This window comes from Dryobates pubescens, chromosome 16 (assembly GCF_014839835.1).
Source record: "Dryobates pubescens isolate bDryPub1 chromosome 16, bDryPub1.pri, whole genome shotgun sequence".
In the NCBI taxonomy this organism is placed as follows: Eukaryota; Metazoa; Chordata; class Aves; order Piciformes; family Picidae; genus Dryobates; species Dryobates pubescens.
Genome location: NC_071627.1, coordinates 10,319,093 through 10,343,245, shown reverse-complemented (window position 1 = coordinate 10,343,245; position 24,153 = coordinate 10,319,093). Strand labels below are relative to the sequence as shown.

The 24,153-nt window shown below is 38.4% G+C and overlaps 1 protein-coding gene across 16 annotated transcripts in view; it reads right to left on the bottom strand.

Moving 5' to 3' along the window:
- Positions 1-24,153, bottom strand: part of TENM2 (teneurin transmembrane protein 2) — a 668,081-nt gene that overhangs the window by 99,585 nt on the left and 544,343 nt on the right. For all 16 annotated transcript variants that reach the window (XM_054168532.1, XM_054168518.1, XM_054168516.1 and 13 more), the window contains 3 exons: positions 14,951-15,156; positions 6,471-6,666; positions 3,137-3,238 (listed from right to left, as the gene is read on the bottom strand). In XM_054168532.1, the coding sequence (XP_054024507.1) occupies positions 3,137-3,238; positions 6,471-6,666; positions 14,951-15,156 (504 nt within the window). The remainder of the gene's footprint in view (positions 1-3,136; positions 3,239-6,470; positions 6,667-14,950; positions 15,157-24,153) is intronic.

The following is a 24,153-nucleotide window of genomic DNA, read 5'->3' as shown; positions in this document are numbered from 1 at the left end:
TGCCTCCTTGCAGATTTACCACAGAACTTGGCAGCTGAAAGACCAAACTATTATCAGACATTAACAGTGGGAACACTAAGTAAGAAGGACATCTTGATATACTTGGGTGGTCATGTCACAGAGGTTACAGAAAAATAGAGATGAATATAAAAAAGTGACAACACACCAAACTAACAATCACAGCTGCATGATTGATTCTTTAATTGATCCTTGGCCATAGCATCACTTCTTGCCAATAATTCCTACAGATAACTGTGGACAGAAAGAACCTCACAGTGAAGTTCAATTTACAGCAATTCTTCCACTGCCTTTTACCATACACATTTTCTTTATCAGGATACAGACTTTATCCACTTGAGATTAAACTGTACCATTACCTTTGTTGTGTGTTAGATGGAATTCTTAATCAGGTTAAACTCCAAATGGAATTTTGCTTGACCAAGGATGGATTAAATCTGTTGATACTGGCTACCTAAGTTATTTGAGTAGATACAGTTGAGAAATAGAAAATAACACCCCCCACTTTCCCCCTTCCCCCATCATTTTTTTTTGTAAGAGTTTCACAGGGTGAAATTTCCTCCACTTCAATCAGGCCATGAAAGTGTATTTAAGCCTGTGGGTTGGGACAACAGCTTGTCTCTAATAATTTTCATGGTATTTTCCTGGAGGTAATGAGTTTGAAGTCAAGTATGTGTCACCTCTCATAGATTTTCCTTCGTTTTTATCTCTTAGAAGTCCATGGATGGAGTACAATAAAAGAGGGAGTACGTCTGCTCTGTCTGCAAATAGTTTGCAGATCACTCCTCTCAAGATTCGTTGTCTCTGATGCCCTCAAGATCAGGCTTGCTACAAAGAAGCACACCTCATATCTATCAAACTTGCGTTTCAGCCAATGTGAAGTTCTTAGACTTCCATGTTATTCCACAAATCAAACTCTAAAAGCCATTGGAGGAGCTTGTTCGCCTTTTTTCCACAATTCTCTGTTTGAGTCTTGCCTCAATTTATTTTATAGTGGAGAACTGAGACATTGAAAGATGTGTTGCTAGGGAAATATTTTTTTTAATCACATAGAAAACAAATCTATTTCCACACTTAAATATAAATTTAAAATTACACTATATGTATATTAAACATGTGTCCATACATATATTCACAAAAACTCGTTTTACTCTGTTTCACCATGCATACAATCCCAAATTTGATTTCTATCTTCTGAAACTGCTCTCACATATAATCAGTACTCAAGTAAGCAGAAAAAAATCTGTGGACATGAGAAGGGGCATCTCCCAATGCCTGTGCAATGGGCGAGGCATACACTCCTTACACCCTAACCCAGCGTAACACTTCTGGGTCTGTGTCAGAGCATAAAGATGTGCAGCTCTGTGCTCGTACAGAAACATGAAGATTCTGTCAATACACCCATTTTGTCATTTTAGGTCATTTTTCAAGCTGCTCTCTTCTTTAGAAATACCATGATGTGTGACAAGAAAACAGTAAGTGAGTTGAAAGAAGCTTCTGAGAAACCATTTCTGCTTTTGAGAAGGAAGAGACAACACAGAAAGGACAAAGCAGGAAGGAAAAGGAATGTACTGACGGACAGGAGAAGCCTGACAGAGTTTGACAAGTACCCTATAAAAAAAAGCTCTTTACCTGACATAGCCCAAAGAAAGTGTTTTCTAGCATTAACACAGACTGCAGTGTTACACAGAGGTTCAGTACAAAATGTAGCATTGCTCCACAACTCTAAATGCAAATGAGTTGATTTAATGGCTGTGTATGTGCGAAGAGGGGCAGTGAAGCACATGGTCACTGCATGCATACTTTCACAGGTTAACACCACAGAAACGCATACAACTGTCAATGTGGGTTTATAGCACACATTATCACACCATTTACTTGGTAATATACAGATAACTCTTCTGTGTATTTGTGAAGTGTCTTAATTTCTCAGGTAATCAAACAACATGCATGCTGTATTTTGAAGTATTCTTTCAAATGAGTAGGGCTACTGCTGAAATAATATCATTAGCGTTTGAAGGCCACTGGGGTAATTTTTTGTTGTTGTTATTGTTGTGGGGCACCTTGAAGAGCCAAATATGGAGACACAAAATGGAAATTACGCACTCTAGTACAACTATAACTGCTATTCAAGGAGTGTTTCATAGACATGCATCGGTATGCTGGCTGCCACCCTGCTACACCAGTGAAAGGTGGAGCACAAACTGTCCTCAGCACTGCATCAGGAGTCTAAAAAGAAATGAGCACATTTCTGCACCCCTTCAAGGTATTTCAAAAAGCTTTCAAACATCAGGCTTTCCTCCTTTGAACAGCTAACAACCCAAAATTGTAAACATATGATACTGACAGTGTGCCTAAACCTCACACAAACTGAGAAAGAAGCAAACTAGAATGTTATGACTGCTCAGGAACAGCAGGGAATACAAGCAAGTCATTGATTTTAGACATTATATGTGCTACTAGCTGTATACACTAAAGAGGTCCTCCTTTATGAATCTTTTCCCTATGACCACTATCCCCAACTCTCAGAAAAGCTTTGTAAACTCATACTATCAATCCATAGACATCTTTTAGATTGTTGTTTAATTCTTGATAATCATGCACTTCCCAGCTTGAGTTGCTGAAATTTACACTCAACATGTAAGAAAAGGGTTCGTTTAAGACATCAGCATGTTCTGCTGCTTTTCCTAAAAACAAAAAGGCATGTTTCCTTTGGTCAAAGAGTAATTGTACATACAAGAAAGATGCTCTGTACTAGAAGCAAGGCTCAGCTGAGCCAGAATATACATTACATGCTGTTGATGAAGAGAATTAGTCTTCTGTTGCAGACCAGTTAATCAGAAACGATTATTGGATATTTCATCCACCTTTAGAGAAAATAAATATTTTCTGCCATTTCTGCCTACTACCTTTGACACACAAAAATATGTAGTTATGCAAGCTCATAGCTAATGTAGAAGTGCTTCCACCTCATTGTATTCAACTAAGAGATCTAAGAAAAAAACTGCATATTGATTTATTTGAATCTAGCTTGGACCCATGCTAACTAGCAGGCACTGTAGATCCATACATCACAAGCACACACTGGGGTTATTTGTAAACATAGGGAAAATGATACCTTTAGCACAATCTGCTCCATGGAATCCTGGAAAACAGTGGCAAACACCTGATACACACTCGCCATTCCCATGGCAATTACGTGGGCAGTCTTGCACTGAATCTGAAATACAAGCATCACAGGCACATTAGCTGGTTCCCATTTAAGTTACAAATTCTTTGCTGAATTTTCATTCAGTTTGCTTTGTATTTAATATATAGAAGAGCAATCCCTGATAATATTAACACCACAATGTTAAGGTGAAGCAGAATGGGTAAGTGTAGAAACGACACCACTACAACTTAAGGTCTTTTGACAGCGCTCACGTCCTCTACCTCCACAAGTAGACAGGACTGCCTCTTAAGACCTCTTCAGCTATATTTGAACTCATATTATGCAGCAGACATAATGCTTCATCAGGAAAATTGCCAATATCCCTTTTGCAATGAGAATTTGATCTTATACAAGGTCTCTTCCATGTAAAACTGAGTATCATAAGGACTGTAACTTCTTTTACTTTTACAGACATGTAAAGACTCATTAATTAAGCTGACAGAAGTATGAGCTGAACAAGACAAAATGGAGCTCTTCTGCTCCAGCAAATAATCTTTATACCAAAGAAAAAAAAATTCTAACAAGAAAGGTGCAAGCAGCTATGTAAGAGGATGAAAAGAGGTCTGTGAAAACAGAGGATGAGGTTTAACACCAGAGTTTAAGTGACTGACTGAAGTGTTGATGACTTTGATAATCTGAGAACAGTAAGCATACCAGCCTAATGATAACATTTCAGCTGCACCAGAATACTTATTTTTCACAATTTCTGTTATTACTTGGATCATCATAGAATGACAGAAGGGCTTAGGTTGGAAGAGACCTCAGAGATCATCTTCTCCAACCTCCCCACCATGGGCAGGGACATTTCTCAACCAGACTTGGCTGCTCAACACTTCATCCAGCCTGGCCTTGAACACCCGCACTAAGGAGGCATCCACAACCTCCCTGGACAACCCATTCCAGAGTCTCACCACGCTCACACTGAAGTACTTCTTCCTAAGCCTACTCTCCCTCAGCCTCAAACAATTTCCCCTCGTCCTGTTGCTAGACACCCTTGTGGAAAGTCCCTCTCCAGCCTTCCTGGAGGATCCCTTCAGGTATTGGAAGGCAGCTCTAAGGTCCCCCTGGAGTCTTCTCTTCTCCAGGCTGAACCCCAGCTCCCTCATGCTATCCACACAGCAGAAGTGTGGCCCTCCTCTGGACTCGCTCCAACAGCTCTGTGTCCTTATGATGGGGACACCAGAACTGGAGGCAGTATTCAAGGTGCGGGTCTCACAAGAGAAGAGTAAAAGGGCAGAATCACCTCTCTTGACCTGCCAGCTGCACTTCTCTTGATGCAGCCCAGCACAGGATTTGCCTTCAGGGCTGCATGATAATTTATATGCTATTTTGCATAGTAACATCCTAGGAATAACATTCCAAATTTGAAATTCATTCTTAAAACTACTTCCATTTGAAAGATGTTAGATTTCAGTGGAACATATTTCCAACACAGAATTATAGGGGGAAAAAAATATCTCATTGGAATGTTGTTACTCTCTGCCATTAATCCCTGTGGTTGTGGGACCTGAGGTTTCAAACTTAATGGCTCAACAAACAACAACAAACAAATAGCAGCTGTGCAACACAGAAAATTAACTTTGGATTTAGAACTAGCAGAACCCTACAGAGTACTTTTCTATCATATTAAACCAAAGAAAAGGAAAAAGATTCAAGCACAACTTTAAATCTAATTTCACAGTTGTAGGACACTAAATAAAAAAAACTCTAAAGCAAATTGTTGAAGAGTTGTCATTAGTTTGACCTCCTGAAATGTTTCATGTAAACAACGAAAGAAAAATTGAAACATGATACTCAAAGGTATGACTTTGTCTCATGAAGAAGGTTGTCTATAGACTTTTTCATTATTTTGCTTCATGGCAACCAAAAGCATTTTCTGTGTATTCAAAATCATGGCAAATTTAGTATTGTCTGGGAGTTAACATAATTTCTGTTATTCTTTCTCCTTTTCCACATCAGAGAAACTTTCATTTGTCTCAGATCCTTTGGATATGAAACATCTGATACTAGGTGTGTGTAGAAGAACCTCTGAACTGGATAAAACACTATATTTTTCTCTGTGCTTCAGTCCAATTACTATTTTTGCACTATCAAATAGCCTACCTGACTATTAGACTTTTGATGCTCCTGAAAGCTCTAAGCTAGACCAGACAAATCTTTCAAGGACAGTTTATAATATCTGAAGGTTTTCCAAGTACAATCCACACATAACAAGATACAAGCACAAACATTCTTGGTTTTGGAGAAGCAGAAAAAGCATTCTTACGGGGTAATAGCAAATATATATCATAGAATGGCTTAGGCTGCGAGGCACTTCAGACATCATCTATACCACGGCCAGGGATGCCTCTCAACTAGACTCAGCTCCTCAAGGCCTCACCCAACCTGGCCTTGAACACTCACACGAAGGAGGCATTCACAGCCTGCCTGGGCAGCCTATTCCAGTCTCACCACCTTCAAACTGAAGAACTTCTTTCTGTGATGCAATCTAAATCTACTCTCCCTCAGCCTCAAACAATTCCCTCTTGTCCTATTGCTAGACACCCTTATGAAAGGCCCCTCTCCAGCCTTCCTGCAGAATTCCTTCAGGTATTGAAAGGCAGATCTAAGGTCCTCCCTGGAGTATTCTCCTCTCTAGGATGAACAACTCCAGCTTTCTTACACTATCCTCATAGCAGAAGATCATATTTGTGGCCCTTCTATCAACTCGCTCCAACAGCTCTGTGTCCTTCCTATGATGGGGACACCAGAACTGGATGCATATTCGAGGTGGTGTCAGAGTAAGGGGAGAGAATCCCCTCTCATGCCCTTCTGGCCACACTCTACTTGGTGGAGCCCAGCACATGATTGCCCTCTGGGTTGCATGAAGGTACTAACAGCTCATGGTGAGCTTCTCATCAGTCAATATACCCAGGTCCCTTTCTTCAAAGCTATTCTCAGCCTACTCAGCCCCTGGCCTGGATTTGTGCCTGGTATTGGCCAGACTCAGATGCAGGACCTTGCACTGAACTCAAGATGTATGGTAATGCCAAAATCTTAAAAGATAAATCATCAACTTAAAATGAGTACCCTGTTACAGATATTCTGACAGAGCAGTGCCAAAAAAAACCCAACAAAACAAAACAAACCACAAAGGGAAAATACACTGAATACTGAAGACTGCAAGAAAAGTACTATGGCTTTAATTCTATGATTCCATGATATTAATTAGAGGGAGGCATAAAGACAGTGAGATACTTACCCAAGATAACTGTAGTGAAAGAGACCAGCTCTTTGTCCTTGCCATCATTGTAAAATGCCAGGTGCCACAAGCCCACATCCAAGTATTGAACAAACACAGCCTCGTTCTGAACAAGGGTCTGAATACTTCGACGTTCCCGTGGGGACTCCACCACACTCCATTTCTCTTTCCCATCCAAGCGTTCCATAAAATCATACTGCAGGGTTAAAAGAACAGGGGGAAAAACCCCAAACCAACAAACAAAAAAGAAAACAAAAAAAGAACACAAACAAAATCCCAAACAGACCTGAATACAGAATGGTATTTCAACTCAAAACCTGACACTACTTTCTCTTCTACTTTGTCATAAAATTGTATTTCAGGAAGATATGTCAATGTGAAACTAATATTTACTAGTCACCCATGAAACACAGATTCTGTGACACTTATCCTTCATTAAACAATGACATAGAATTATGCATCTTTGGTCAGTATAGGGGATGAAAAAATGTACAAATGGTATTTCTTGACAGGCTGGGCTTGAGAAAAAAGTTGAAATCAATGACTCAACCCATCAAAATTTAGGTTCCTACACAGCTAAGCTGAAAACCTCACCCTGTGAGAGACACAAGTTGTTCTGTAAAATGCCCTACAAAAAATTCTTGCTGCAGGAGCAAAATAAATCTCACATGTGGTTCCAAACATATGTAACTGAATAGAAGCCCCCAGAATGTGAATACAAACAGGAACAGCACAAACAGGAAAAGTGTTTAATCTTAGGTAAATCGGCATCTGAGAAAAATATACAAGTTTTACATCGGAGTTGCTTACCTGGGTTTGTATGTGGAACAATCAAAGGCAAGTAGGAAACAAAACCCAGAGGAAGCATGGAAAGGAATAACACAAATCAAGTGGCTGAAGGAATTGAACTTTTATTAAGGAAAAGTGAAAATTTCTGGTTGGATGGTTTCCAAGTAAGGTAGGACATTACATTAATCTTTGGAAAAGGGATCAAACAGAGCAAGTGATTATTTAGAGTGTAAGAGGGATGGCACCATTAATGGCATGAAACTAAAAAAAGGAAGAATGAAATTTAAGATGAATGTCAGATAAGCTTCCCATCTATTAAGCTCAGTAATAGCCTCCCAGTGGAGATGCCACTTCATCACACAATTAAACAGGACTGCAAGAAATATTGGTTAATCTACAACAGGGAATAACTCTGCATAACAAAGCAGCTGGACTAACTGTCCCTAGTAGGCTATTTTTCTGTCTTTAACATCTGTGATTCTGGAGCTCTCAAGCTGCTGTTTTGCCCAGCTTACTAGCTCTCAGTCCCTGTCTAAGGGAAGCCCTTAAGAAACAACAAAAATAATATATCCAATCTTTTGATAGTAGTATAACAAGTCCCCTATGAAAACACATCTTGTTTTAGACACACTTACCTACATAGGAGTAGACTGAGATAGATAGACGTGTCTAAAGAAAGATATATGTGTTCAATAATACACAGTAACAGTTTGTGCTTGCTTGCCAGGAGTTTCATTGCGCTTCCCTCTGTTCTCTCTAGCACATACAGTTTGTACTTGCAGCAGCTATGAGGAAACACACACCTTCACTTGCTTTGGGTTTAAATAGAAAACTGTAATCTTGCATCCTGAACAGAGTAAACATCCCCACAGGGCTGTCTTGCACACTATATCCCACTCCTTAACTGAGTTCTAGCAAGTAATACACAATATGCAATTTTCCCTTCTAGCAGAAGAGACAGAGGAGCTGCTTGAAAGAATCCAGTGCAGAGCCACTAAGATGATGGAGTGGAACATCTCCCTTATGAGGAAAGGCTGAGGCAGCTGGGAATCTTTAGCTTGGGCAAGAGGAGACTAAGGAGAGACATCATTCATGTTTCTAAAGATGTGACTAGTGAGTGTCAGGAGGATGGAGCTAGGCTTTTCTCAGTGATGTCCAATGATTGGAGAAGGGGCAATGGGTGCAAGCTGGAGCATAAGAGGTTCCACAGGAACATAAGGAGAAACCTTTTCACTGTCAGGGTGTCAGAGCCCTGGAGCAGCCTGTCCAAGAGGTTGTGGAGTCTCCTTCTCTGGAGATATTCAAAACACCCTGGATGCATTCCTGTGTGACCTGCTCTAGGTTTTCTGCTCTGGCAGGGGGATTTGACTCAATGATCTTTTGGGGTCCCTTACAACCTGAAACATTCTGCGATCCTGTGAACTGATTTAACACTTCAGTGCCATGCTGTCTAAAACTAGGGTGTAAAAGGTGACCTTACTATTTGAAATTTTTTAACAGTTATACAGGAGTAATATAGAGTCCTTGATAACACCTTTGCCTTACAACAAAGGGAAAAGTATGGAAGCACTATTCCCTTCCTGTTAAACACACGGATCTGACAATGATAGGCATCCACAAAGGAAATCCATGGTAGGGTAGGAATTCAAGCCCAGGTCTACTCATGTTGAAAGCTGCTGTCACAGTAAGTCCATTATCCACTCTTTCCTATGCCTTTAATCATGAGAAAGAGTAGCAGAAAGGGAATAAAAATTGTCACTGTACTGTTAATATCAGATTGCCATTCACCTGAGCCTTTTTTTTTTACACTGGATTTTTGCAGGAGAACCTAAATCAGGTAAATTAGTACATTTAAGCCAATGCACACCAGAGATGTAGAGAGTTCTGGCATGTCAGTAACTTTCAGGGTATCAGAGGTGACAAGCACACATACGTCTGTCTCTCAAATCAATGACATTTGGAAATATTGCTAAAACCTATCGTCAAACAGTCAGAGGTTAAGGAGAGACTCATCACCTCCTTGGGAAATGTTATTACTCGGGCAACATCTTGGGAAAAAGAAATCTTGCTCTTCAGAACAATCATTCACAAAGGGTCAACTAAGGAAGTAGCAATAAAAGCTGACATTTCTCACTGGCAACATGCTGTTCATCTCTGCTTGTGCTGGCAGGTTCCTCTGCCTCCCCTCTGTTTGATGCTGATTCTACCTCATACAGTATAGAAGGCTCAGCAGTTGGCAAGATCGAAGGGGAAGAGTATTCAGGCTGAAACTGCTTGAAGTAGTTTTAGCTGCAGAATCTTGTCTCACAATGATGGAGTGTGACCTAGCGAGAGCAGGTCCCTTGGCATGACTCCCCATAAGGCCACAGTTGTAACTAACTTAAGATTAGCATTGCCCTTCTTTAATCAAACTATGAAGAACTATTCCAAGCTCAGGCAAAAGCAAATGGACTAAACCTAAATAAACTTATGAATGATGAAGTACTGGTGTAAATTGACACAGAATGATGCATTTTTATCTCTGGATTCCTCAGAATTGAGGTAAAAAGAAAGAAAACATATATCTGCTGATGGTTCCCTGGGTGTACAAAACTTCACATGTCCACCAGTAGTAGGTATACGTACACCAGAATCTGAAATCCCTGACTGAAGGGTCACCAAGATGATACTGTGAATTCATAGCCAGGTAAGATTTCTTCACGTGGTTGGCAGAATCTTCATTTTGCTTCTTGTGGCTGTGTTGATTTTCTGCCTACCACATGACTATTTTTCTAGCATGTTATGCTGAAGATGTTCCTCTTGCTTTAAAGCTACTTACTGACAAATATGCATAGATTACAAGACCCATCTAGGAAAAGGACAGATGTACTTTCAGGATCATCCAGAAGCAACTGTGAAATTTCTCATCTAACACACAGAGCTGCTAAGGAAGACTCAGCTCTGTCACGTGTTTTGCCAAACAAAACTAAATCTCTGAAGAAATTTGGAAGTTTAATTGATTTTTTTCATACTGAAAATTACACAAAAATGGCAAAAAACATCTCAGACACCCCAAATGACTACATCTTCACAGTTCAATTTTTCAGGGGAGAATACTTACTATGATTAAAGCTCCATATATCTGAGGAACTTGCCAGCCTACTTCTCTAAACAAATTCCAAATTCACATTCTCAGTGAGTTTGTTTATTTTTACTACACAGCACTCCAAAACACTACTGCATCCTTTTATTTACAAACCTAAATCTCATATGAAGTTCTTTCTGGGCAATTTGGTTTCGTAGTTTCTCCATTCAGTGCTTTCTAGGCTCTGATGCATTTTATTCATAGGCTAATAAAAACATTCTTTGTCCAGTAACCACGGAGAACGAGCAAAACAGTTTGGGGACTTCTCTATGGTAGTGACTGCTCTGCACAGTGCCATCCATATAGCACAGATCAGCTGAGCCTAGTTGCATACAGGAAGTGGTTATGTAAGCACAGCAAATGAAAGAGAGCTTAACTTGCAAGGGTCATGACTGAAAACACAGAGAACCTGATAATCTTTGGCTTTTGTTTTTTTCTTAGATTTGAAACTATTTGCATGCCTCCACAAAATCCATTAAGTGTCTGAAATCAGGAATTTAAAAGAAAGCTTCCTTAGAGCTCTTGTCTGAGAGCTCTTGTCCTAATGGAGAGGGGGCAAAAGGGGAAAGAACCCACATTTGGCATTGTGGCTAGCATTCATTTCTATGCCAAAGCTCTCTAAAGACCTAAGTCATCAAGAAAACATATGTCAGGGAAAGTTGTTTGCAAAGTGCTTTAAAATTAGTTCTTCCTAAAATCCTGTCAGTAATTATTCATTAAAATACACCCATGAAACATCTGATACCCACAGCGATGGCCAACCAGTTTGTTTCAGCATCTGAATGCGACCCAACACAACCACTACAATGCAGCACAGCATTCAGCTAACAGCACAGCTGCCACCAGATAACTTTAAAGTGGACAGAGCTCTGAATGTAAACACATTAGGTTCCTCATAGATTTGAAACTCTTTGCATGCCTCCACAAAATCACTACATGTTTGAATGTTTTTAGCACTGACTAAAAGCCAAGGCAACACTGAAGTTTCCCAGCTATTCCCCTTGTTTCAAATAAAGCCAGCTTCTGTTCTAAATGAAAACAGTTTTCATTCTGACATGAAAAGTTTCTGAGTATGGAACACTCTGTTGGAAATGAAAACAGGACAACTCCATGCACTGCTGTCGGCAAAGATTACAGTGATGTTTCTATAAGGCTACCTTATTTCACGCGTCATTTGGAATGTTCTACCAAGGTGTAGCAATATCCTAATTGCTGTAATCTCTGTAGAGTTGCTTCATGCATTATTTGACATCTACAGTTCATTTTCTATACATTACCAATTGCATTAATATGACTGCCTTCTACTAATTTCCTATTGATCATTCAAGCCTGCAGTGTTCACTTTGTTATTTCTGTTATTCTTAGTCCAACCTACACAGGCTGGAAGAATTTTGCTTGAAAGCAATACACCCCTGGTTGGAGTCTGCTTGACACTCAAAACTGCATTTTTACCTCTTCTCTAGACCTCCTTTCCCTCTGTACATGGTACATGAGGATGCTTCTAGGCAAGTTTACAGCTAGATCAGTTTGACTGTCTAAACCAGGCATTTGGAATATTTGCTAAACAGTAATACTGTGAAGGTTAAATCTCAGCAGGGCTCTCAGACAGGAACTGCATTTTGTTGTCTCAGGTTAATCATGTATCTAATGTGCTGATTATTGACTTGCTCCCACAAAGGATTTTACTTGGTTTGACATATCAGCATTGATTAGTGATGAACTGTCAAGTGTAGCTGTTCACTGCTTTACAGTTCATGTCCCTAACCTGCAGAAACAAGGATTTTAAATTTCAATGCTAAAATATTGTCTGGTGTCAACTTCAGACTGTTTTCATTAATACAAACCCATTCTGCTCCTTTCTGTCAGAACAAGGCTTCTTTTCACTAACCCAGGTCTGTAACAGCTTGCCTTTCTTTTTCTAAAATTATTTCTCGAGGTAGCAGCTTGGCTGAATTTTGATTGCTGGGCAAAAATGCCAAGCAATCTTCTGCTGTATCACTCTGTTGACAAGCACCAGGACCCTGCAAGAATATGGGAAAATAATTCTACAGATTTTACTGATGAATTTCATTAACTCCAGTTACAGAAGACAGTTGGAATTGCTTCCTCTGAAGACTAGAAAACAGGTTCTCTGAGGAGGAATCCAGCTCAATAGGAAACACAGTTGATCTTTCTCATTATTTAATTTAACAGAAAGGTCATGGAATTTATATCCTATCCACGTAAGGTGCAGGGAAAGAAAGAGAAACTTTGCCTGATCATAGCCTTCCTAGATGAGAACATCATAATGAAACCTAGAACAAATACATTTGATCACAGTGAAATAGAAATTAAAGTTCAGCTTGAATTAAAAAACTATTTTATACCACCAGTTACATCCAACTGGTTTTCTTGTAAAAGATACAGGCACACCTCCATTGTGTCATAACCAGGCAATTATAATTATTTATAGAGAACCCTTCTGATTGCTTAAGAGCTTTTGTTGCCCTAAATAGTTTTCATTTCATGATTTATACACTTCTGTTTGTTTTCTTCAGCTAAATTTTCTTCAGCTGGGTGGGTTTTTTTGGTTGTTTGTTTCTTTGGATAGTTTGTTTGTTTTTCATGATGGAATAATAGGGGAAGCAAGTGCCAAAATTCTGAAATATATAAGATGTGCTCAATGAATGATGCCATTCTGTCACTGTAACAAAGATCCACAGGGGAAATTTTGCCCTCAAGACAACATATTGAAATATTACAGCCCAAATCAAAACACTCTTAAGAAGGGCTCCCACCCTGGAACATAGTCTAATATTCTCTGTGGGTGTCCTCTGGGCTGCACGGATGCCTGGAAATGGCTGAAAATTAGTCAACATCTCAAGTTTCCCCAATTTATCAAGTCTTTGTACAGAATTTCAGGATGCTGCATGCCCACTTCTAGTTATATAAAAAAACTGACCACTTGCCCTTCCCTCCTTAGGTTGGGGACTGTTGATCCTTACTTCTTGCCATTCAAATATATCCATTCAAACATTCAATAACTTACAGAGCATTTTAGAACAGTGCTCTGCAGGAAGCTGATGGATAGTCAAAGCTCCTTGTTCACAAATTCAGAAAAGCAGATGTCATAAACTCATGTGAAACTCTTTTCTCCTTTCTTCCCAACTCTGTTTAAAGATTTTAAATTAATTGCTTCACTGTCTATAGCATGAGTTTGTGCATGCACATGGACACAGTTAACTTAGGCTAGATACCTTCTTGCAGGAAATATGAATTTACTTTCCCTCCATGGCAACATGTAGCAACTACATTTGGTTCAAGTCTCTGGGCTCTTAGGTTAGATCATGCATTTTATCTATTTATGTAAATGCAGTTTGCTTGATGAAAGAAAAAAACCCACACATTAAAAATAGTAACAATTCTTTGTAAATCAGTGCAAGGCATCTGGAAATGTTAAATGAGATCATGGACTTTTGCATTTGCTTTTTTGAAATCATATACTAAATAAAGCATTTTAAGTTTAAGTGATAATTTATGAATGAAGAACTGATTTTTATGAGCAAGGATATGCATGAAGGAAGGGGTCCTTTTCAAAAGATAGTTGCTATTTCTGCTTCCCTTGTGCTCTAAAGTCTCTTTCCTTTTAGTATGGGTAACTGCAAATATATTATTTCTCATTACAGTTCTAATCTAAGTAAATGGGAATCCTTCCATTCACATTAATGAGGTTTCAATATTATAAAAACATTTCTCTCTGTTACAGAAAAAATAGCTACATCTTCTCACTGCAGAGAAATTAAAACACCCACTGCACAACCTAGAAGAGAGAGATACTTAAATTTGGTCTCATTAACTTCAAAACTACCTTTACCTACAGCCCTCTGCTCTGTACTACAGGGTCACTGTCAAAATACAGTGTTACCAAGTTTTCATCTCTGAGGCTGGTTAGAAATCAAGAAGAATTTGGTTTCCCAGCTGCACGACTTGCCCTGTGTCTGAGCCAGGTATTAAACCTAAATAATGTCCTTGAGGGAAAAAGAGTAAAGTTAAAGCTCTCAGACACACGATCACTGCTTTATATTCTCTAGTATGTCTGGGTAGTAGTGATGTCAAACTCTGCTGCATACCAAAGTGACACCACTCCAAAAACATTGTTAAGAATAAAACTCTGAAGTTAACACATCTAATTGTGCATGCAGTCTATATTTCAGTACTGTGAGTTTGACCAACACCACTCATCATTTCTGACTGGTGAATAACTGGATAGGTTTATCACAAATGGTACCAAGATTTTGTCTGGGATTTAAAAACTCGAGTACTAAACTGCAAGTTATTTAAAAAACCTGAATGGCAAGAACATTATTGATTAGATCTTTTATCAATGTGCTGTTGAGTTATATAATAACCTAGAAATCTTAATATCAAGGTGTTCAGTCAAATATCACAAATTAATTTCCAGGAAACCCTATACTTAAGGTCTATAAGCTCCAACATAAATTGAACATAGATTTTCTAAATTCTGACATCTAAATTCTGATTTTCTAAATTCTGACATTTAAAGCCAACAAATACATTGATAAAGTACCTGTGCATGTGATGGTGGGAGTCCTCTTCTTATGTAAACACCAAAAAGAGCATCCTTCCCTAAGGATATGTTGAATTTCAGGAACTGTGGCTGGCTGACATGGATCTGAGACCGCCAAAAAACGCCGGGAGGCACTTCCTGGGTAACTCTGCGGCCGACTTCTGTTTCTCCACTGTCTATGCTGCTATTCCTGGTGACCCATGGTCCTAGAAAACAACAGCAAATACAAATCAAATTAGATAACTGGGTTTTATACTGAGGTTTTTATTCATTCAATATGAATATCTATGGCAATTCCACCTTTTAAATCATACTGTAACTTCCCTTTCTTATTCTGATTAAATCTGCCTGGGGTTTCAACTAGTATGTAAGAATTTGGACCCTATGTTTGAAGTAGGAAGGCTGTGAACCTTTTCTGTGTGAAGCATCTGCAATACTCTAATTCCTCCATCCCTTTAATTCTGAAATAGCTCTTTACTGATCAAATATAGTAGCAATAGAGAGTCAATTAAGTACATATGAATGTCTCTGTGCTCTTTTCACTTGCCTCTTGTACACAGCCAGGGTATTAAAAAAGTATCAGAAAGGAAAACTAAAGGGTTAACTCCAATCTAAATGAACGGATGTAAAGTAGTGCAACAAACTCCAGGTCATAGACAAGAGAATTGATGGAACAAATGAAATGCAGAAAAAGTGTTTAGAGGACAGTTTCTGTATTCTAACATGCATCATCTCCTTGAAAGAAAGTTAGTTGCCTTTTAAGTTCACGCTGCCTGAAGCAGGGACTGTCTGTAAGTCTTTTTCCCTTGTGCTATGCTTAGTTAAAATCCATCATCTGGTGGTTCTTCAGTATGCATTACCAAAGACAAGACACAAGACCTTTCTGCTTGAGTGCTCTGGCTTCCAGCCCATGCAATAGTCAACCTTTAAAACACTGTACAATCCCTCCTGTTCTCAGCTGAACAAGATGGTTCTGAAGCTACACATATTTTAAACATGGAGTGCAGTACGTGAAGAGTCAGCAGGGCTTTCAAGCTACAGTATGCAGCATTGTGCAGTTCTGTGTTCCATATTCTCAAACAACATGGTGAGAAATCCATTTAAAAATTATTCCAACAGACACTATAAAGACCAAAACCAACACAGAAGATGTCTGTTACAATCACAGAAAATTAAAGGTATCATTAATATCACTATTAACAGAAGCTGGATGGCAGTGATACCTCCAACAGAACCTAACAATATTTGTTAAAAGCTCAATGTTTATTTAATGTTGGTTTTTTTTCATGATGCAATGGTATTGTCAATAAGCGACAAGTTATTTTTAAAATACATTCCAGTACTGTAGGAATGTAACAGGATGGCAGAGAATGACATATAATTCCAGCAGGTAAGTACATAACAGCTTTTCTGTCTTGACTATCTTTAATTGAGAGAGCTGCAATAGCATGGTTTCAATTACAGATTCCAAATTATCTATGTTAGCAGCACTTACACTTGTACATAATGAAACAGATATTATGTTGGCAGTGTTTTGAAATGGTAAAAGAATGTTCTGAATACCAACTGCTATTCAGTTTTTGGCAACTTGGGTTGTTTTTTTAAATTTTATTTTATTTTCTATGTTAATGGGCCTACAATAACATCACAGCACTAAGCAAAGCCGAAAGCAGAAGAATATGCAGGCAGGATGCAAAGAAAGGAAAAGTGGCTGATAATGTCAAGTAGTGCACCTTTAGAGCTGCTCAAGAACACAGATAGCAACAAGATTCAAACATCTTTTTAGAACAGAGTAGAATAGAATAGAATTAACCAGGTTGGAAAACACCTTCAAGATCATCAAGTCCAACCCATCATCCAACACCATCTAATCAACTAAACCATGGCACCAAGTGCCTCATCCAGTCTGTTCTTAAACACTTTCAGTGATGGTGACTCCAGCACCTCCCTGGGCAGCCCATTCCAATGGCAAATCACTCATTCTGTGAAGAACTTCCTAACATCCAGCCTAAACCTCCCCTGGCACAGCTTGAGAACATGCAATGTTTCATAAAAACATGATTTCACTTCTAATGTATTACTGCAGCAGAGAATATCTCAAAGTTCCTATCTCAGTGGGGCCCAGTAACATCTCACTAGAATTTAAATCAGTCCTTACCCACGTGGATAGGAAAACCAAGTATAGAGCACATAAAATCACCTGTTCAGGGCGATACTGGGATCACTGGTAGAGCTAGGACGACTGAGGGCTCCTTGATCTCTTTTGAGTACAACTGAATTTTTTTCAACATTCTTAAAATGGTGTGCTGTAGATTATTTCTTTGGAAGCAGATTGAATACTTAAATGGACATCAGCTGTATCTAATCTACGAGCAGATTCCTTGACATACTCTAAAGAACTTTGTTCTTCACCATCAATATATCCGCAGCCAAAGTGAAACAAAGAAAAATCTATTTGCAGACAGTATTACAGTAGGCATTATTATGATGATGATAAAAGGTGTGTAAGTAATAAAGGCAGGATGATTAACAGGCCACTGCCTCTTCCAGTATACTCTGTCCAGACTCATTATACTTATAATGGTTTAAGATGACTGGCCTTACTAGGAGGCACAAGGGACAGTGGCAGAAAGCAACAGTGCAAGCTGGATCATATATTCTACACCATGCTGACATTATGCTCACTGTACGACAGGAAAGGATTTTGCCAAGGTTTATGGGACTTATAATATGTTCTTTAGTTTGTAAAGGTTCCTGTTCTGGTTTTTTGTTTGTGTTGTTTTTGCTGTTGTTTGGGGGTTTTGCTTGTTTGTTTCTCTGTGTATGTGTGTCTTCCCTGGTTTCCGGCCTGGGGTTTGCCTTTTTTTTTGTTCTGATTCTGGTTTGTGTGCGGTGGTGGTATTCATGGCTTTATCTGCTGTGCAAGTTGCTACCTTTTCTCCTGTTTGTTTGTTTTTCTTCTTTTTCCTCTTCCTCTGTGTAATTTGACATCCCTGCAATAGAGTAGTGAATTGTCCTTTTCTCAACTGACATTTTGGCTTTCCTGGTTCCTTTCCTCCTTGCCCACCCAGAGGGTAGGAGGAGTGAAGAAGAAAACCTCTGTTGTAACTGGACTGCTGGTACTCAGCTGTCAGCTGAGTTAAAACCAGGATAATACTCAATGAATTATCTCTATTATATGGTTTGGGGTTTTTTGGTTTGCTTAGTTTCCTGTCTATAACAAAACTTCTCCAGACCACGGAATTTAGTGCATATCTTTGGCATAACGAATACTAAATAAGTGCAATCTATTTCTGAAATCCATGTGTAAAATGAGGAATCTGGAGTTATAGCCTTCCCAATGCTGGAATATTTTAGTTTACCTTTGTAAGTAAAGTTTTATCTTTATAGTTCTTAATACAGTACATACATAGAATTGAGTGGAGCAATGGTCATGTATATTCAGAGATATGATTTGTATTAGAGCACAAATCAAATGTTCCAGTTAGCTAAAAAATAAGCCTAATTTAGTTTTCAAAAATTCTGGTTTGTATTTCTACCTGGGAAAGGACATTTCTTTGTGAATCAGGATTCCTCAAATACATAATTAAATTAAAAAGAGAATATTCCAGACTTCAGGAGAACCAGAGTTACATGCCCAGTACATCATCATGCACCATACAGGGAAAAAAAAGCAGAAATCAAAAACACTGGATATCACACCTTCCCAACAAGAAGTCACTAGGAAAAGACCATTCCTTTAAATCACTTGTGGACATTTTGAACTTGTTAGCTTAAAAATTGGTGAAAACTGCAGATAGGACAGTTGAATTTGTAATTGTCAATCAGCCTAGAGACACTATCCAGATTTGTAATACCGAAATGATTCGGTTCAGTTTGGCATTATCTTTGGAAGCACCTCCTTCCTCATAGATACTCTATATCAGCCCCACAACATTAATGACCTGGTTTCTAATTCTTCAAACCACTCCTGGAACATTTCAGTGGCTCAGGAAATTCCACCTAGGGATAGAACTGTGATAGTTGTATGGGTTCAACACAGCAGAGGATTTTAAAGGCAGGTCAGGTAAGCAACTAACACCAGTGATCAAGACATAATCTACAACAAAGAATAGCACAGATAGATGATCCCTTATTTTCAAGTCTTTGTTTCTTGAGCATGCAGTGTTTCTGCTCTATATACAGCCTGACCCATGCTTGGGAGAAATTGCTGCTGCCTCACCTTCAGCACGCTGAAATAGATCCTTATGTTTCCTTTCAAGTATTTAATATACAACCTTCCGTTTTTATGGCTCTGTGTTACAATGCTGAAATCACGCATTGGAGAAATAATTGAAGCTACACTAAAATATAATTTTTATATGTGCAAATTTAAGTAATGACTTATAAAGCTCTAAGTCCACCAAGCTATTAGACCTCTACAGATTATGCCAAATTGAATCATATTCTCATAAATTCCCGCTGAGTTACTCTTGTTGGTATGAGAAAAAAAAAAATAGTGGCAGCATTTGGCTCAGCTCCTTGCTTTGACACAGCCAACGCATCTGAGTTGGTCATGATCTTAACATTCTAGGATGACTACTTCAAAAGCAGAAATGCTAACAAAAACCTATTAAAAATTCTCACCTTGAAGATGAGTAATGCAGAGCAGTCACATAAAAATACTACAGGAGATGGCTCAGTATTAGCCTCCTCATGTTCCTTCCTCCTCAAGTTACAAATATAGAAACAAAATGCAAAGTAGATATGACCACTGAACCTCTTTTCTTAGTTAACAGGCTGAATTCTATTATTTTTTAACCTGAAAAGCAGAACGTTGTTCTAGCTTTATATTTGCAATGTCTTTTCCTGTACTAACAGCTTCACTTATAAATTCTGTCTCTAGAGACTCACTTTTTCTTATTGCTCCCTTCAGTCTTCACCTTCACCATGCACAGAATGTATCTTGCTGGCTGACTCACTCCCCTCCAGCTATTTTTAGAAGCTTTTCTTTTGTAATGGACCACTGCAGATCGCATTCAAAGAACATCAACTGCATTTAAGTAAAGTTACACACATGACACACTCACAAATCTGGGAAAAAAGACTAACACAAACAACTTGGACTACTGTGAATAGATAAATCCCATCATATCGCTGCTGTGGGTGACACTGTTTTAGAGTTTAGTCTGTTTATGTCATAACCCCATGGATACTTGATTTTTTTTTGTTTCTCCTGTGATTTCCTCTATATAAACAAGTAAATAGAGTTTTAAAAGCATACTTCTTCATCTTACCCAGGGGAGCCATTTCAATCACTCAGCCAAACATATATTTATAAACTAAATAACACTTATTCATTTAAACTGCTGTGTTATTTACCCAGTTGAATTACTATTTTGGCATATACATTTGAAAAGACTGTTTTAACACTCATGCATATTTGCCTTTGAAGTTATCAAATAGGCAATATGTGACAACAGCAATGCAAACTCCTCCTGCTAACTTGTCGGCAGGCCTCATCTTTGAGCTGGAGGTCAGCTGCAAAGTGGCAGCTGATAGGACATGCCCAGTAGGCCTTTAATTTAACTGATGTCAAGCAGCGTCAGCTATAGAGGCAGAACTGTAACTACACTGAAAGTAGACTATTTATTACACCTCCTCCTGTACTGTAGTTAAAATTAAAAAAAGAAAAATGAAATTTGTCTACCAGCCGTGTCACGCTACAGACATCGCATTTAAATAGCAATTAACTCCAGTGCTTTGACTGTGTGCCTTTAGAACACTGATGACTGTAAATTACATCTTGATAACTCTCGAAAAATAGCTGGCAGAGTAACCATTGCAACAGATCCATAATGAACTACCAAGACGATCTGAAGAATTTCAAATTAAATACAAGGAATAAATATCACCAACGTTGGTTAAAGAGAATCCTCATTCACTTCTCTTGTTGTACCTCTGCATTTATTACACCTCACTGCTGCAGACATGGCTTTCCTTACCTTCATGAAACTTCTTGTTTGTTATTTAGCTAGGGATTTTTAGGAGATCACTCAGAATTCCAAAGAAATTTATGGGACAGCTGTGTAATGGAAATGTATCCATCTAAAAATACATGCCACTGATTTATTTATTTTTTCTAAAAGAGAATGGATAGGAATTACTATTGTTTTCAGTGACAGCTTGATTTTTCCCTCAGGTCACCTGCTACCTATATGTCCAAACACTTGTTACTGTGTCAGAAACAAACAAACAAAAAACCACAATAAAACCAACCAAAACGCAACAACAAGAAGTAGAAAGTGTCTTTTCTGTACAGATTTCTTCCATGGAAAAAATCAGTGCTATGCACTCTTTACAGGCTGATCACTTCCCATATGAACTTAGACTTCAAAAACACCTACTCCTAGTATCTAAGTGCCCTAGGTGAGAAGAGATTCTATGTGTACAACAGACTGACTGGTGTTGCAAAACAGATGCCAACAACTACAATAAAGTCAAAAGCCAGGAAATGAGAGTTTGCCTGGAGAAGCTGCTATGATACATTCTTGAACTTAAGTTATGCTGGAGATCCTGAGGTACTAATGAGTTCTGCTTTGTCAAGTGAAGAGGAAGGAAGCTCCTGGTCAGTACCCCATATTTTAGTTGTGGTAGAAGGAGAGAAATTCTGCAGAGTGTCTGTTGAAGACCACTGCTCTGGCTCAGCTGCAGTCAGTCTGTCCTTACAGGTGGAATTAAGAAACATGCCTTAATACCCTGATACACATTAAAACTTAGATATATCTTCACATTCATGTGGGCATGGTTTCACAAGATTCACTGTTTGCAGAAATAAAACCAAATTATCACTGAAATGAAATTAAGATCTTCAGTTTCACAAAGAACAAAAAAATGCTAGCTTGAATTTCTACATCAACATAACAATCACCTCTATGTACAATACACTTCATCAGCTAACAGAAGCTCATACTATCACCATCAACACAATCACAAGATTAAAACTTTTCTTTTGTTTTGTTGAAGTTAGTCAAATACTTTGCTTCTGCTGCAGCAGCCCTAGAGCTTAGTATATTTTCAGAAGACCGCATCTGCAAGCCTTCAGAGTGTCCATATTAATGCTTCTGCTTCCTAATGTGTTAATTAAGATTTACATTACATTACCCACATAACTACTTAATAAGATTAATCCACCTGGAAAATGATGGTGTGTCTTGATTAAATTGAAGGAAGGGAACGGAAGTGACATTTAAGATACATTGATTGTTATTACATTCTGATCATCTGTTTCAAAGTGTCTGAAAGGAAGTAGTAGAAACCCAAAGATTTATGCTGTTTACATTGTTAATGAGGTATGAGGTTTCCATATTTTATCTTTTTGCAACACAACAAAGAGATGCCTTCAGTTGTTCCCTACCCCTTATACAGTCTGGTGAATAGCATTAAGCTTTAGTAGGAACTTAGGAACCAGTGTCTCAGGCAGTCAAATCAGGGCCTGCTCTATCTGCATATGAACAATAAATTATCAATATGCAAGGGTGGAAAATATTCCCATTTAATAGTTTTATTTATTTCTTTCATGCTGCCTGTCTGCTGCATTGCTGCATTGCATTTTGGCTATTAGAAAATAGCCATTTCTGTGTGTCCATCAAAACACGACTCAGAGCTGCAGCATCTGGCAGAGGTCTCGACATCATTTGGAGAGAGATGAAGACAACCAATACAGCTTCACAATGACTGCTGAGTTTAGCTTTCCACATCTGTTCAAGTCAGCTTGCTGCTAGATTAGTAGAAATGTGTTTAGCCCCTCTCTCATCTCAAGCAAGTAAGATGGTGTCAAATTTAATAGCAAATTTAACTGACTTAATTTCATTGTTGCTGAATAATTACAATGCTGATTCTCAGAACCAGAAACAAGCTGATTTTGAGAACTGGAGACAAGTATTTTTCATGACACTTCAATAGTTTACTATTTCATTGACTGTAATTGTCTTTTTGAAATCCAGAGATTGTGGTAGCCTTAGTGAAGTATCTCAAAAAGTGAGCATGAACCTGGATCAAGCTGGTTGATCCAAAGACAGACAAACCTTGGATTATATGAATATAAGAACACAAATTCAAAGATACCTTTTCCAATTAGTCAGCATATTTAAGAGTAATGGAACTGATCTTTCAGGTCTACAATCCTTGCCTGGTAATTATCTTCTGTTTCCTTTAAAATGGGGGCTTCCCAGGATCAGACACCAGAATCTTTTACTGTGTTTTTCAGCTTTATTGAACCTTACTATACTAAGTAAGATCAAAAATCTGTCAATTTGAATGAGCATGAAAGCTGCTAAAATGTGAGCACTTCAAAGGCAATATATCATAAATGAGAAACTCTACACTGAAGCATTCTCTACTCAGATCTGCAACTGGAGATATTTTGGATATTTCTACATAAAGGGTAGTTTAATCTTAGCTGCCCTCAGAAATTATTAAAGTTGACTTTCATAGAGTATCTGCCAATTAGAAAGGAAACAGCACATTGACAGTCACATATTTTATGTATATGTGTCTAGCCTACTACATAATATTAAATGTATAATATACTTTTTGCATAGATTAACAGAATCTAGGTACATTATCCTCATGCACCTCATGCCCACACAAGTGGGCTTCACCCTCAGAAAGGTTTTTTGAATGCCATCACTATATACCTCATCCCTTCAGCAAGTCCACAGTGCCATGGCTATGTCAGCTTTTTGGTTTTAACACACTATGAAGGGGTCCTACCTTATCATTTGTATTAAGAACAGATTTTTTCTTTACTTTTGACTCATAATCTAAATTCCTAGTACGGTACAACTTCCAGAGACCAAAAGCAAAAAAATTACTTCTTGCCAAGGTATGGTTGGCTTCACTTGCAGTTTTACACAGCACTGAGGAATTTTCTACCCATTTCACTTGCCTACTCCTTTCAGACAGCCCCAGTATTAGTGAGATGTACTGTGTAATTACAAAACCCCTGCAACTGTGTTATCTTAATAGTGAATTTTGTTTTCATTCAGATAGGAAAATGCAATAATAAAGTAATTTACATTCCTCTTAAACTGCAGTTTTATTATTTCATAGCAGAATTTAGCCTCTTAATAAGGAACAAGCAGATCAAATTGAAATACTTGCCTCCTCTTTTTTCCTTTTCTTCCCCCTCCCCCCCCCCCCGCCCCTTTCAAATTGCTCTA